General features: G+C 44.9%; 1 protein-coding gene across 1 annotated transcript in view; it reads left to right on the top strand.

Moving 5' to 3' along the window:
- Positions 1-257: 257 nt before the first annotated feature.
- LOC139552092 (seizure 6-like protein) overlaps positions 258-12201 on the top strand; it is a 51142-nt gene continuing 39198 nt past the window's right edge. The window contains exon 1 of the mRNA XM_071363499.1: positions 258-664. Within this exon, the coding sequence (XP_071219600.1) occupies positions 577-664 (88 nt within the window). The 5' untranslated portion in view covers positions 258-576. The remainder of the gene's footprint in view (positions 665-12201) is intronic.

Raw genomic sequence — 12201 nt, 5'->3', positions numbered from 1 at the left:
TCCTAATTATTGACAAAGGCAGGTACGTTGTCTGCGGTAGACTAAATCCCTTTCAAGTATGAAAAGACAGTAAATGAACATTTACCCAGAATATTTTAAGCTTTCTCTCAATTTTATAGCAGCTCCAGCACTACTTCTGTTTGGTGTTTGAAGCCAGGACATACTGTATCTTTTAATGTATTGATCTGTCCTTACAGGCTCTGTGTGTGCGTGCGTGTGTGTGTGTGTAAAACGTATGTGCACGTGTGTGTGCGCGCGGTGTGAGAGATCGAGAGGCATGCAGTTTGGCACAGCATAGCGGGAGGGGAGAGAGAGAGAGATCAGGACAGAAAGAGCAGAAGAGGCAGAAGAGACGTGGCACATTGCGAGGTTCAGGCGAAGGGAGGCAAGACATGCGGACCGCAGAGAAATCACCACCACCACACTGTGCGCTGACAGAGGGGTAGAAAAACAAGCGGCACCTCACATCTAGAAGATCGCTGTGCAGACCGACTGTCGAACACCAACCTATTCTCCGCGCGCATTCCATTAGCAGGTCTATCTGGGCAGACCGGCTCTGTCTGGCTGTGTGAAGCCATGCCACCGGGCCATTACCGAATCGGTGCCCTGTCAGCGCTACTCTGTCTCTGTGTGATTTGGACCGGGTTCGCGGCGGAAACACAAGGTAATGATGCTGGGTTTAACTTTCTGGCCAGTGTGTGTGTGTGTGTGTGTGTGTGTGTGTGTGTGTGTGTGTGTGTGTGTGTGTTATCTCTGTGCTAACCCATTTGATGGATTTGTTTGAGGTTCCCCTTGGCTCCTATCCAGCATGAATGACTATCACAACTTTGCTTTGTCTGTGTTGCTAAATAGCGTAGCTACTAGATTTCTAGCCCATTACAGTTAGAATCATGATACAAATCTTAATTTTAATCCTAATAGGCTATTCTAATTGATTTGTTTGAGCACTTTCAATTACGTTGGATAGAGTGGAGGCTCCTCAGAGGAAGAAGGAGAGGAACATGCTACTCAGTGAATTTCCCCCCCCCAAAAAAAACATGATAAACTGTATCCTTTTTAGACAAAACATGTCACCAAATATCTGATTAAAACACACTGTTTTGCAATGAAGGTCGTCGGTAGCCTCAACAGCACTCTCTGCAGTAGCACCATGGTGTAGCCGGAGGACAGGTATTTTCCATCCTCCTCTGGGTACATTGACTTCAATACAAACCTAGTAGGCTCATGGTTCTCACCCCCTTACATAGACTTACACAGATTTATGGAGAAGAAAACCTTGGCAGCAGTGCCGCTTACTGACAACAGCCGAGATAAACAACTTAACAACTTTTTTGATAGATTTGAAACAATGGGCCGGCCTCCTGTATATGACTTACCCCTAACAAATGACAGTCCCATAATTATCTTAGACCCTTCGGGTCTTCTTTAAACTCTATCCTTGGAAGCAACATGCTGTGGTGATCTAAGCTGGCAGATTATTAGGGCGTGTAAATGGCCGTGACATATACAGAAGACTTTTTCAAGTGTTACTGGACAGCTGCAGAATCCCCGAAATCTGGAAAACTGCAACTATTGTGCCCCTTCCCAAAGTGAATAATCCCAAATCCCTGAATGACTATCGTCCCATCTCCTTGACCTCGGTGATAATCAAATATTTGGATTGCGTTGTCCTGGGACACCTTCTCCTGCTAACGGAGAGTCCACCTGTGGTAAATTCAATTGATTGGACATGATTTGGATAGGCACACACCTGTCTATATAAGGTCCCACAGTTGACAGTGCATGTCAGAGCAAAAACCAAGCCATAAGGTCGAAGGAATTGTCCATAGAGCTCCGAGACAGGATTGTGTCTAGGCACAGATCTGGAGAAGGGTACCAAAAAATGTCTGCAGCATTGAAAGTCCCCAAGAACACAGTGGACTCCATCATTCGTAAACAGAAGAAGTTTGGAAGCACCAAGACTCTTCCTAGAGCTGGCCGCCAAACTGAGCAATCGGAGGAGAATGGCCTTGGTAAGGGAGTTGTCCAAGAACCTGATGGTCACTCTGACAGAGCTGCAGTGTTCCTCCGTGGAGATGGGAGAACCTTCCCGAAGGACAACTATCTATGCAGCACTCCACCAATCAGGCCTTTATGGTAGAGTGGCCAGACGGAAGCCACTCCTCAGTAAAAGGCACATTACAGCCTGCTTGAAGTTTGCCAAAAGGCACCTAAAGGACTCTCAGACCATTAGAAACAAGATTCTCTGGTCTCTCTGATTCGCTGTGGAACACTATCTACCTAGAGTTTTCATCTGTATTTTTCGTAGCTGTCTACATACCACCACAGACTGATGCTGGCACTAAGTCCGCACTCAATGAGCTGTATTCTGCCATAAGCAAACAGTAAAACGCTCATCCAGAGGCGGCGCTCCTAGTGGCCGGGGACTTTAATGCAGGGAAACTTAAATCTGCTTTACCTAATTTCTATCAGCATGTTAAATGTGCAACCAGAGGAAAAATAACTCTGGACCATCTTTACTCCACACCGAGACGCATACAAAGCTCTCCCTCGCCTTCCATTTGGCAAATCTGACCATAATTCTATCCTCCTGATTCCTACTCACAAGCTAAAATTAAAGCAGGAAGCACCAGTGACTCGGTCTATAAAAAAGTGGTCAGATGAAGCAGATACTAAACTACAGGACTGTTTTGCTAGCACAAACTGGAATATGTTAAGGGATTCTTCCGATGGCATTGAGGAGTACACCACATCAGTCACTGGCTTTATCAATAAGTGCATCGAGGACGTCATCCCCACAGTGACTGTACGTACATACCCCAACCAGAAGCCATGGATTCGTACTGAGCTAAAGGGTAGAGCTGCCGCTTTCAAGGAGCGGGACTCTAACCCGGAAGCTAATAAGAAATCCCGCTATGCCCTCCAAAGAAACATCAAACAGGCTAAGTGTCAATACAGGACTAAGATCGAATCGTTACTACACTGGCTCCGACGCTCGTCGGATGTGGCAGGGCTCGCAAACTATTACAGACTACAAAGGGAAGCACAGCTAAGAGCTGCCCAGTGACACGAGCCTACCAGACGAGCTAAATAACTTTGAGGCAAGTAACACTGAATTGTGCATGAGAACATCAGCTGTTCCGGACGACTGTGTGATCACGCTCTCTGCAGCCGATATGAGTAAGACCTATAAACAGGTCAACATTCACAAGGCCGCAGGGCCAGATGGATTACCAGGACGTGTACTCCGAGCATGTGCTGACCAACTGGCAAGTGTCTTCACTGACATTTTCAACCTCTCCCTGTCCGAGTCTGTAATACCAACATGTTTTTAGTAGACCACCATAGTGTGCCCAAGAACACTAAGGTAACCTGCATAAATGACTACCGACCCCTAGCACTCACGTCTGTAGCCATGAAGTGCTTTGAAAGGATGGTCATGGCTCACATCAACACCATTATCCCAGAAACCCTAGACTCACTCCAATTTGCATACCGCATCAACAGATCCACAGATGATGCAATCTTTATTGCACTCCACACTGCACTTTCACACCTGGACAAAAGGAATACCTACGTCAGAATGCTATTCATTGACTACAGCTCAGCGTTCAACACCATAGTGCCCTCAAATCTCTTCACTAAGCTAAGGACCCTGGGACTAAACACCTCCCTCTGCAACTGGATCCTGGACTACCTGACGGGAAGCCCCCAGGTGGTAAGGGTAGGTAACAACACATCAGCCATGCTGATCCTCAACACGGGGGCCCCTCAGGGGTGCGTGCTCAGTCCCCTCCTGTACTCCCTGTTCACTCATGACTGCCCGGCCAGGCACAACTTCAACACCATCATTAAGTTTGCCGATGACACAACAGTGGTAGGCCTGATCACCGACAACTACGAGACAGCCTATAGGGAGGAGGTCAGAGACCTGACCATGTGGTGCAAGGACAACAACCTCTCCCTCAACGTGATCAAGACAAAGGAGATGATGGTGAACTACAGGAAAAGTAGGACCGAGCACACCCCCATTCTCATCGACGGGGCTGTAGTGGAGCAGGTTGAGAGCTTCAAGTTCCTTGGCGTTCACATCACCAACAAACTAACATGGTCCAAGCAAACCAAAACAGTCGTGAAGATAGCACGACAAAACCTATTCCCCCTCAGGAGATTTGGCATGGGTCCTCAGATCCTCAAAAAGTTTTACAGCTGCACCATCGAGAGCACCCTGATGGGTTGCATCACTGCCTGGTATGTCAACTGCTCGGCCTCCGACCACAAGGCACTACAGAGGGTAATGCGTACGGCCCAGTACATCACCGGGGCCAAGCTTCCTGCCACCCAGGATCTCTATACTAGGCGGTGTCAGAGGAAGGCCCTAAAAATTGTCAAAAACTCCAGCCACTCTAGTCATAGACTGTTCTCTCTGCTACCGCACGGCAAGCGGTACCAGAGCGCCAAGTCTAGGTCCAAGAAGCTCTAAACAGCTTCTACCCCCAAGCCATAAGACTCCTGAACATCTAGTCAAATGGCTACCCAGACTATTTGCATTGCCCCCCCCCCCCCCCATTTTACACTGCTGTTACTCTGTTATTATCTATGCATAGTCACTTTAATAACTCTACCTACATGTACATATTACCTCAATTACCTCGACACCGGTGCCCCCGCACATTGACGCTGTACCGGTACCCCCTGTATATAGCCCCGCTATTGTTATTTACTGCTGCTCTTTAAATAATTGTTATTGTTATTTATTTTTATTTTTGTAGGTATTTTCTTAACTGCATTATTGGTTAAGGGCTTGTAAGTAAGTATTATACTGTAAGGTTGTATTCGGGGCATGACAAAAAAAAAATAATGATTTCATTTGAATGCCAAGCGTCACATCTGGAGGAAACCTGGCATCATCCCTACAGTGAAGCATGATGGTGGCAGCATCATACTGTGGGGATGTTTTTCAGCAGCAGGGACTGGGAGACTAGTCAGGATCGAGGGAAATTTGAACGGAACAAAGTATAGAGAGATCCTTGATGAAAACCTGCTCCAGAGTGCACAGGACTTCAGACTGGGGGGCGAAGGTTCACCTTCGAACAGGACAATGACCCTAAGCACACAGCCAAGACAATGTAGGAGTGGCTTCGGGGCAAGTCTCTGAATGTCCTTGAGTGGCCCAGCCAGAGCCCGGACTTGAACCCGATCGAACATCTCTGGAGAGACCTGAAAATAGCTGAGCAGCGACGCTCCCCATCCAACCTGGCAGAGCTTGAGAGCATCTGCAGAGAAGAATGGGAAAAACTCCCTAAATGTGCCAAGCTTGTAGCGTCACACTCAAGAAGACTCAAGGCTGTAATCGCTGCCAAAAATGCTTCAATAAAGTACTGAGTAAAGGGTCTGAATACTTATGTAAATGTAATATTTCAGTTTTACATTTTTTTATACATTTTCAAAAATGTATAGAATCCTGTATTTGCTTTGTCATTACGGGGTATTGTGTGTAGATTGTTGAGGGAAAAAAACATTGAATCAATTTTAGAATAAGGCTGTAACGAAACAAAATATGGAAAAAGTCAAGGGGTCTGAATACTTTCTGAATGCACTGTAAATAACACACATCACCCAATGGTGCAAGGAAAATAGACTCATTCTTATTGTGAAAAAAATCCCCAAGTAATTTACAATACATTTACGATACCGGGCCAATTCACATTGACTCAGAACAAATAGAATCAGTTGAGAAATACAAATATCTTGGAACTATAATTGACTCAAAACTCTCCTGGACTGCAAACACAAAACACATATACAAAAAGGGACAACAAAGACTGTATTTCCTGAAGAGATAAAATATTTATCAGGTCAATAAAAGAATAACAACCATACTCTACAAGTCCTTTGTTCAGAGTGCTCTCACTTTCTGTTTCCAAGCCTGGTACAATCAGCTATCCACCGCAAATAAAAACCAGCTACACAAAACAGCAAAGCTGTCAAGCAAAATCAGTGGAGTTAATGTCAAGAACATGGAAGCGCTGACCTGACACACCCACTCAACCAGGAGTACCAGCTCCTACCATCATGCCGCCGATACAGTCCAAATAAAATAAAATTCCATTGATCACATACACATGGTTAACAGATGTTAATGCGAGTGTAGTGAAATGCCTGTGCTTCTAATTCCCGACCGTGCAGTAATATCTAACAAGTAATCTAACAATTGAACAACAAACGACCTTATTCACACACGTGTAAAGGAATGATTAAGAATATGTACATATAAATATATGGATGAGCGATGGCCGAACGGCATAGGCAAGATGCAGTAGATGGTATAGATTCCATCTTTACAAAACCGCCAGAGCCCAGAAATCATTTATTCCCACCAGTATAAATCAATTGAATAAAGAACTGCTCAACCCTCCCGCTTCCCAGAAGTGTATGAACTGATTTATAAACTTTATCCACATGTTGTCTGCTGTATTTATTGCTTGTGATTTATGTATTTCTGCACCTATTATTGTTGTTTGTTGAGCTGCATAACACATTTCCCAAAAGGGACACACAATAAAGAAGTATCGTTGTTATATTTAACTAGGCAAGTCAGTTAGGAAACATATTCTTATTTACAATGACAGCCTAGGAGCAGTGGGTTAACTGCCTTGTTCAGGACAAAATATTTTTACCTCATCAACTCGGGGATTCGATCTAGCAACCTCCCGGGTGCTGGCCCAACACTCTAACCACTAGGCTACCTGCGGCCCCGTTATTAAATGGTACTTATGGCGACTTCCATAGGACGTCCTCCAATATATCGGCGCTCTTGCAGTATGAACTGACATGTCTATCCAATCAAAGGATCCGAGAATGAATCTAGTACTGAGAGCATAAGATACAGCTAGCTAGCACTGCAGTGCATCAAATGTGGTGACTAGTTGACTCAAGGAGAGAGAAAGACAATAGTTTGTAACAGTTATGAACAAATTCATTTCTTCAAAAAATTAAGAAGCAGCAGAGAGAGAGAGCGCTAGCTATATTCCGTTTGTGTATTTTTTTTAATTTTTCGCCTTTCTCTTACTTAGCTAATGCGGCTTATTTAGCCTACTCAATAATCGGACTCAAACAGAGAGGAATACTATTTATGTTAGCTCGCTGGCTAAGGCTATCCAACACTTCAACTCCTTCAAGCCAGGGTAAGCTTTCGTTTAATTATTTTTTTGCCACCGGTGACCGCTGGTGTAACTTCTAAACTTCTTGCTGTACACTGTACTGCAAGATTGTACATATGGAAATGAGATGAGTCATTCAATGCTGGAATGGATTGTGGGTTTACTAATGTATTAGTTCTAGTTTGTTGACTGTGACATTATTTTGGTGGCATCGATGTAGGCTGTATAGCGGTTTGCGGTTAGCGGTTATGGTATGAAGATTTAGCTTGTGTAGATTTCTTCCGCCTGGTGTTGTGTTTTGCACTGTTGTCCAAAAGCGAAGCAAAAATGTGAGAGAATTATACAACGAGCAAAGTGATGATGCTGTATGTGGCCGCTATGAAAGTGAACCTACTGTATGTGTGCAGGTGATCAGGGGGCGAATTTATTCCGCCAATTCTGTCTCAAAACGTTTCTTAAATGGAAGCGAATGGAACAAAATGGGCCTACCTGAATTTGTTGAATGGAAACTCTCGGTTTAGTTCCGTTTTACAACTGTTTGGACTAATTTCACCCCACATCAGCTAGATGCAGGGAAGAGTGTGCATGGCGGTCTGTCTGCCACCTTGATTATTCCAATTATTCCAATTTGTCTCTCGACCTGTGCACCTACGTTATAAACTTTCATTTGTAGGCTAGATTGTAGCAACCTCATGATGGGTATAGGACAAATACATAATGCAGTAGCCTAAATCTATCGATGTAACATTGAGCTAGCTGGGTGAATTGAATATGAATGACAGTCATCCAAAATACTGTAATAGAAACAAGGTCATGCTCCCCCCCCCCCATGCTCCCCCCCTAATCTTAAACGGCCCAACCACCACTGGTTGGACATCTCTGAAGGTGCTTAGGCCATTAGGCTAGAGCTACAGTCAACCTATTATTTTCTGGTCTTGATGAGAGAGCTTGTTAAACAGGCCGTGGCATAGCCTACAGCACGACGCGTGGGAGTCAAACAAAGAAATAACACAAAACTCACAGCAATTAGTATAGCCAATCGTTGTTCGGGATTCTGCCTACGAATTTATGAATATCTCTGGTTGTCGGGAAAAAATACATGTGTGCACGCGTGCGTGTGTGTGGTGTGTGCAGAGTTTAGAAAACGTGGGGGTTTGTCTGGTTGCTGCAGCATGATCTGGAGCCGCGCTCGACAAAGGTGATGAAGACGTTGCAGGGTCCCCCCTTTAGTGTGTGTGTGTGTGTGTGTGTGTGTGTGTGTGTGTGTGTGTGTGTGTGTGTGTGTGTGTGTGTGTGTGTGTGTGTGTGTGTGTGTGTGTGTGTGTGTGTGTGTGTGTGTGTGTGTGTCAGACAGGCTATCTATTAACCCTTCACTATCCCCGCGGCTAACTGAATGTCAGACAAAGACAGCACCGTTTCTCTGTTGCTGATGTTCTCTATGTAATCAACATGGTCTCTCACTCTCTCTCTCTCTCTCGCTCTTCTGCCCAGTTCATGGGCTATACAATAACAAATGATTGTGTGTTTAGCCTTCCCGAGAGGCTGTTAGTTATTCCTCCTCATCACGTGTTGATAAAGACGGCAATATAATATTATCCTATTAGAACTCTGTGTTCGGTAGCCATAGAGCCGATCTGTTTTCTAGTCATATCACAGACAGTGGGCTGCCATACAACTGTCTCTAATACATTAATTGTATCAGCTTCTGCTGTGTGTGTGTGTGTGTGTGTGTGTGTGTGTGTGTGTGTGTGTGTGTGTGTGTGTGTGTGTGTGTGTGTGTGTGTGTGTGTGTGTGTGTGTGTGTGTGTGTGTGTGTGTGTGTGTGTGTGTGTGTGTGTGTGTGTGTGTGTGTGTGTGTGTGTGTGTGTGCGTGCGTGCGTGCAACATTTCTGAGAAATTTGCTATGCGCAGATATTTCATCGGGAGGAGAATGTGTGTTGTTATTAGATTGACCTCATTTCCGCATGCGAGAGGTTATGACAATTGTATCATCGCTGTCTCCCACCCCGACGCCAGTTGACGGTGACTGTATCGGCTAGGGCACAGAGCTCTGGTCTCTCCATGAACGTAGGGCTCTACCTGGTCTAAAGCACGGGTCTCCAACAGGTCGATCGCGAGCTATCAGTAGCTCGCAGCCCACATATGAGTAACTCGCCAAACAATTCTGAAAGTAGGCCTACATTACATTTTTCGTGTTTTCCACCGCAAACAAATCTCGCATGTATCAAACACCGAAATCTCCCAGCTACTATCTAATCAACGTAACATTGACATTATCCCTCCCCTGGTTAGGTTCTATTGGCTTAAAAAGCCAAACATAACACAAAATATCTGCCATTTAATTAACAACAATATTGCCCCTGTCTGTCTGTGTGGTACGCGCGTTTGTCTGTCACTCCGTGTGTAGTAAGTTGATGTGATAACCGTCTTGTGGGTTGACAGAAATACTTTCCACAAAAACTTCTCAATTAAATGTTAACTGCAAAGTGGCCTTACTTGTCAGAAGTATATCATGAGTAAGTATATCATTTGTATTTGTTATTTGCAAACTTTGCAATGAAATGAGCAACAGCAGTACAGAACCATTGCTAGACTGACACATTACTCACTTGCTAGATGCGCAATTAAAGGGCCAGATGCGCAATTAAAGGGGAATTACACTCAAAAATCTAAATTGGTTAGTTTTCTTCCAGATCTAAGTAACAAGATCTTCTGATGTGAATTAAGCATTGACATGGACCCAGAACATTCTATTTCGTTTTTTCTCTATGAGCAATTGTAATTTTGAGAGTGGAAAGCTGCAAAAATCTAAACTCAGAAAAAATGAAACTGACAAAACATAAATTGGGGGGGAAAAATCACTGATTTTATAGGGCCCCCATTTAGAGTTGTTTATTAACCATTATTTTACCAGGTATATTGACAGAAAACATAATGCACTACTTTCTCTTGTACACTAAGGACCCGGGGAAGAGAAGAATATGCCTATTTGAAAGCTAGAAAAAAATGAGTAGCTTGCGACATGTTTCATATTTTTTAAGTAGCACTCATGCCAGAAAAGGCTGAAGACCCCTGCTCTAGAGTCTAGCCAGTCTCTCCTCTCCTCTCTCCTCTACTTCTCTCCTCTCTTCTCCTCTACTCTTTTCTCTTCCCCCCTTCACCTCTCCCCTTTTCTCTTCTCCTCTTCCCTACCTACCCTTCCCCTGGTGTTACATTCACTTCCCCTTTCCTGTCATCCTTTTCTCTTCTCTTCTGTTCTCTCTCTCTCTCTCCTCTTCCCCCTTTCCTTTCTTCTCTCTTCATACTCTCCTCTCCCTTCCTTTCCAATATCTTTCTCCCCCTCCTCTCTCTCCTCGCTGTGGCAGGTTGTCTGTTCTCTCCTCTGTAAAACTCACTCAGCCGTAATTTGTCTTTCTCCTCTCATCACATCACCTCTTATTTTTTCCTCACCATCCATCGTGTTCTCTCATTCGGCAGAGGCCCACCCTTGCTTCTTCTTGTTTTTCTAAAGGCTGAGTAGACGGAAGCTGTAACTGTGAACAACACAGGGAAATATGTCCTTTAGCGCAATCAGCCCAGTCTTCTTATTGGAAAACCAACTAAGACCTAAGAATCCTATAACACATTTTTTCCATAGTATGGACAGAATATCTATTTCCATTTAACATCAAAACGGTGTGTGTGTGTGTGTGTCCAGGATTATCAGTTCTGGCTGACTGTGGGGTTATAGGGATGCTGCTGACACTATTCCACAATAAAAGCAATTAACTGCAGCTTAACTGTGTGGCTAAGCTGCTCTGAACCCATCCGCAGTGTGTGCGTGCGTGCGTGCGTGCATGCGTGTGTGTGTGTGTGTGATTGAACTGTCAGGGTTTTTGTGTTGGGCTGTCTCTTCCTCTGCTCTTTTCCTGTTGCTGCTGTTGTTGGCCTGACTAGGTGTTTGTGCTTTGACGTTTCCATGGCTTTAGCCCAGCCTCTGCTAGGGTCGGGATGAGAACAGAACAGAAGTTTGTACCAGGATAATAACTCAGTGAGAGTACTAGGCCGGGATTCAATAGTGATAGTGCTTTTTCAGCTGTGCTCATTTTTAAAGCCACCGTTTCCGCTCTCGCGGAGACCGCATTCACGGCAAATGCAGATTATGTCGGCTCATTCCAAAATTACCTTTAAATGTCAAGCACGCTTTAAGGCGGCTCTACCACTGATCAGATAGAATTCCGGCCCTAGTCCCACTCCTCTTTACCTGACTGGTTGGATTCTAGGGAGTGTTTCCTAGTCGCCGTGCTTCTACACCTGCATTGCTTGCTGTTTGGGGTTTTAGGCTGGGTTTCTGTACAGCACTTTGAGACATCAGCTGATGTAAGAAGGGCTTTATAAATCGATTTGAATTTGATTTGATTACACCTCATATGTTTCACACTCACAACCACACTCTCCTCTCCATAGCATGGCGTTGAAACCACTAATCATAGGATGACGCTATGGCATGTCTGGATGTTGAAAAGGATGGAAATGTGCAATACCCTGAGCTATTTCAGAGTTAACGGTTGAGGGTCATTGGTTAGCGTCACATTTGTGCCCAGTATAAAGTGTGGTAAGCCTTTCTGTCTGGGCCCTGTTCAATACGAACTGTCATTTTAAGGCTGATGGTTGTGAGCTGAGTTTGTGGCTTCAGTTGATTGGCACGATCAGGAGCGTTTCCAGCCGAGCGTTTTATACTGTTCATGTTTCATCCTCCCTTTGCTTCAAAGCCTCGTCCGTCATCGCCATCATCTGAATGGCCTACCCTTCCGTCTCCCTTCATTACAGAGTCCCATTGAAGAGCCTGTCTGGTCTCTTTCCCGAAACTCTGTGTGTGCGCGCGCGGCGCGCGTGTGTCTGTGTGATATAGGAAGGCGCTACTCAGATCGACACCGATAGCTACGGCTGTCTGGCGTGATGTTAAATAAACATATTTGTCTTGTTCACTTCTCAGATGCTTCTCTTCTCTGAGCTACTACGGAAGAGGGGGGGGGGGGGGGGGGGGGGGGGCAGCTTG

The sequence above is a fragment of the Salvelinus alpinus genome, chromosome 24 (genome assembly GCF_045679555.1).
Source record: "Salvelinus alpinus chromosome 24, SLU_Salpinus.1, whole genome shotgun sequence".
In the NCBI taxonomy this organism is placed as follows: domain Eukaryota; kingdom Metazoa; phylum Chordata; class Actinopteri; order Salmoniformes; family Salmonidae; genus Salvelinus; species Salvelinus alpinus.
This window is presented reverse-complemented; position numbering and strand designations above follow the sequence as displayed.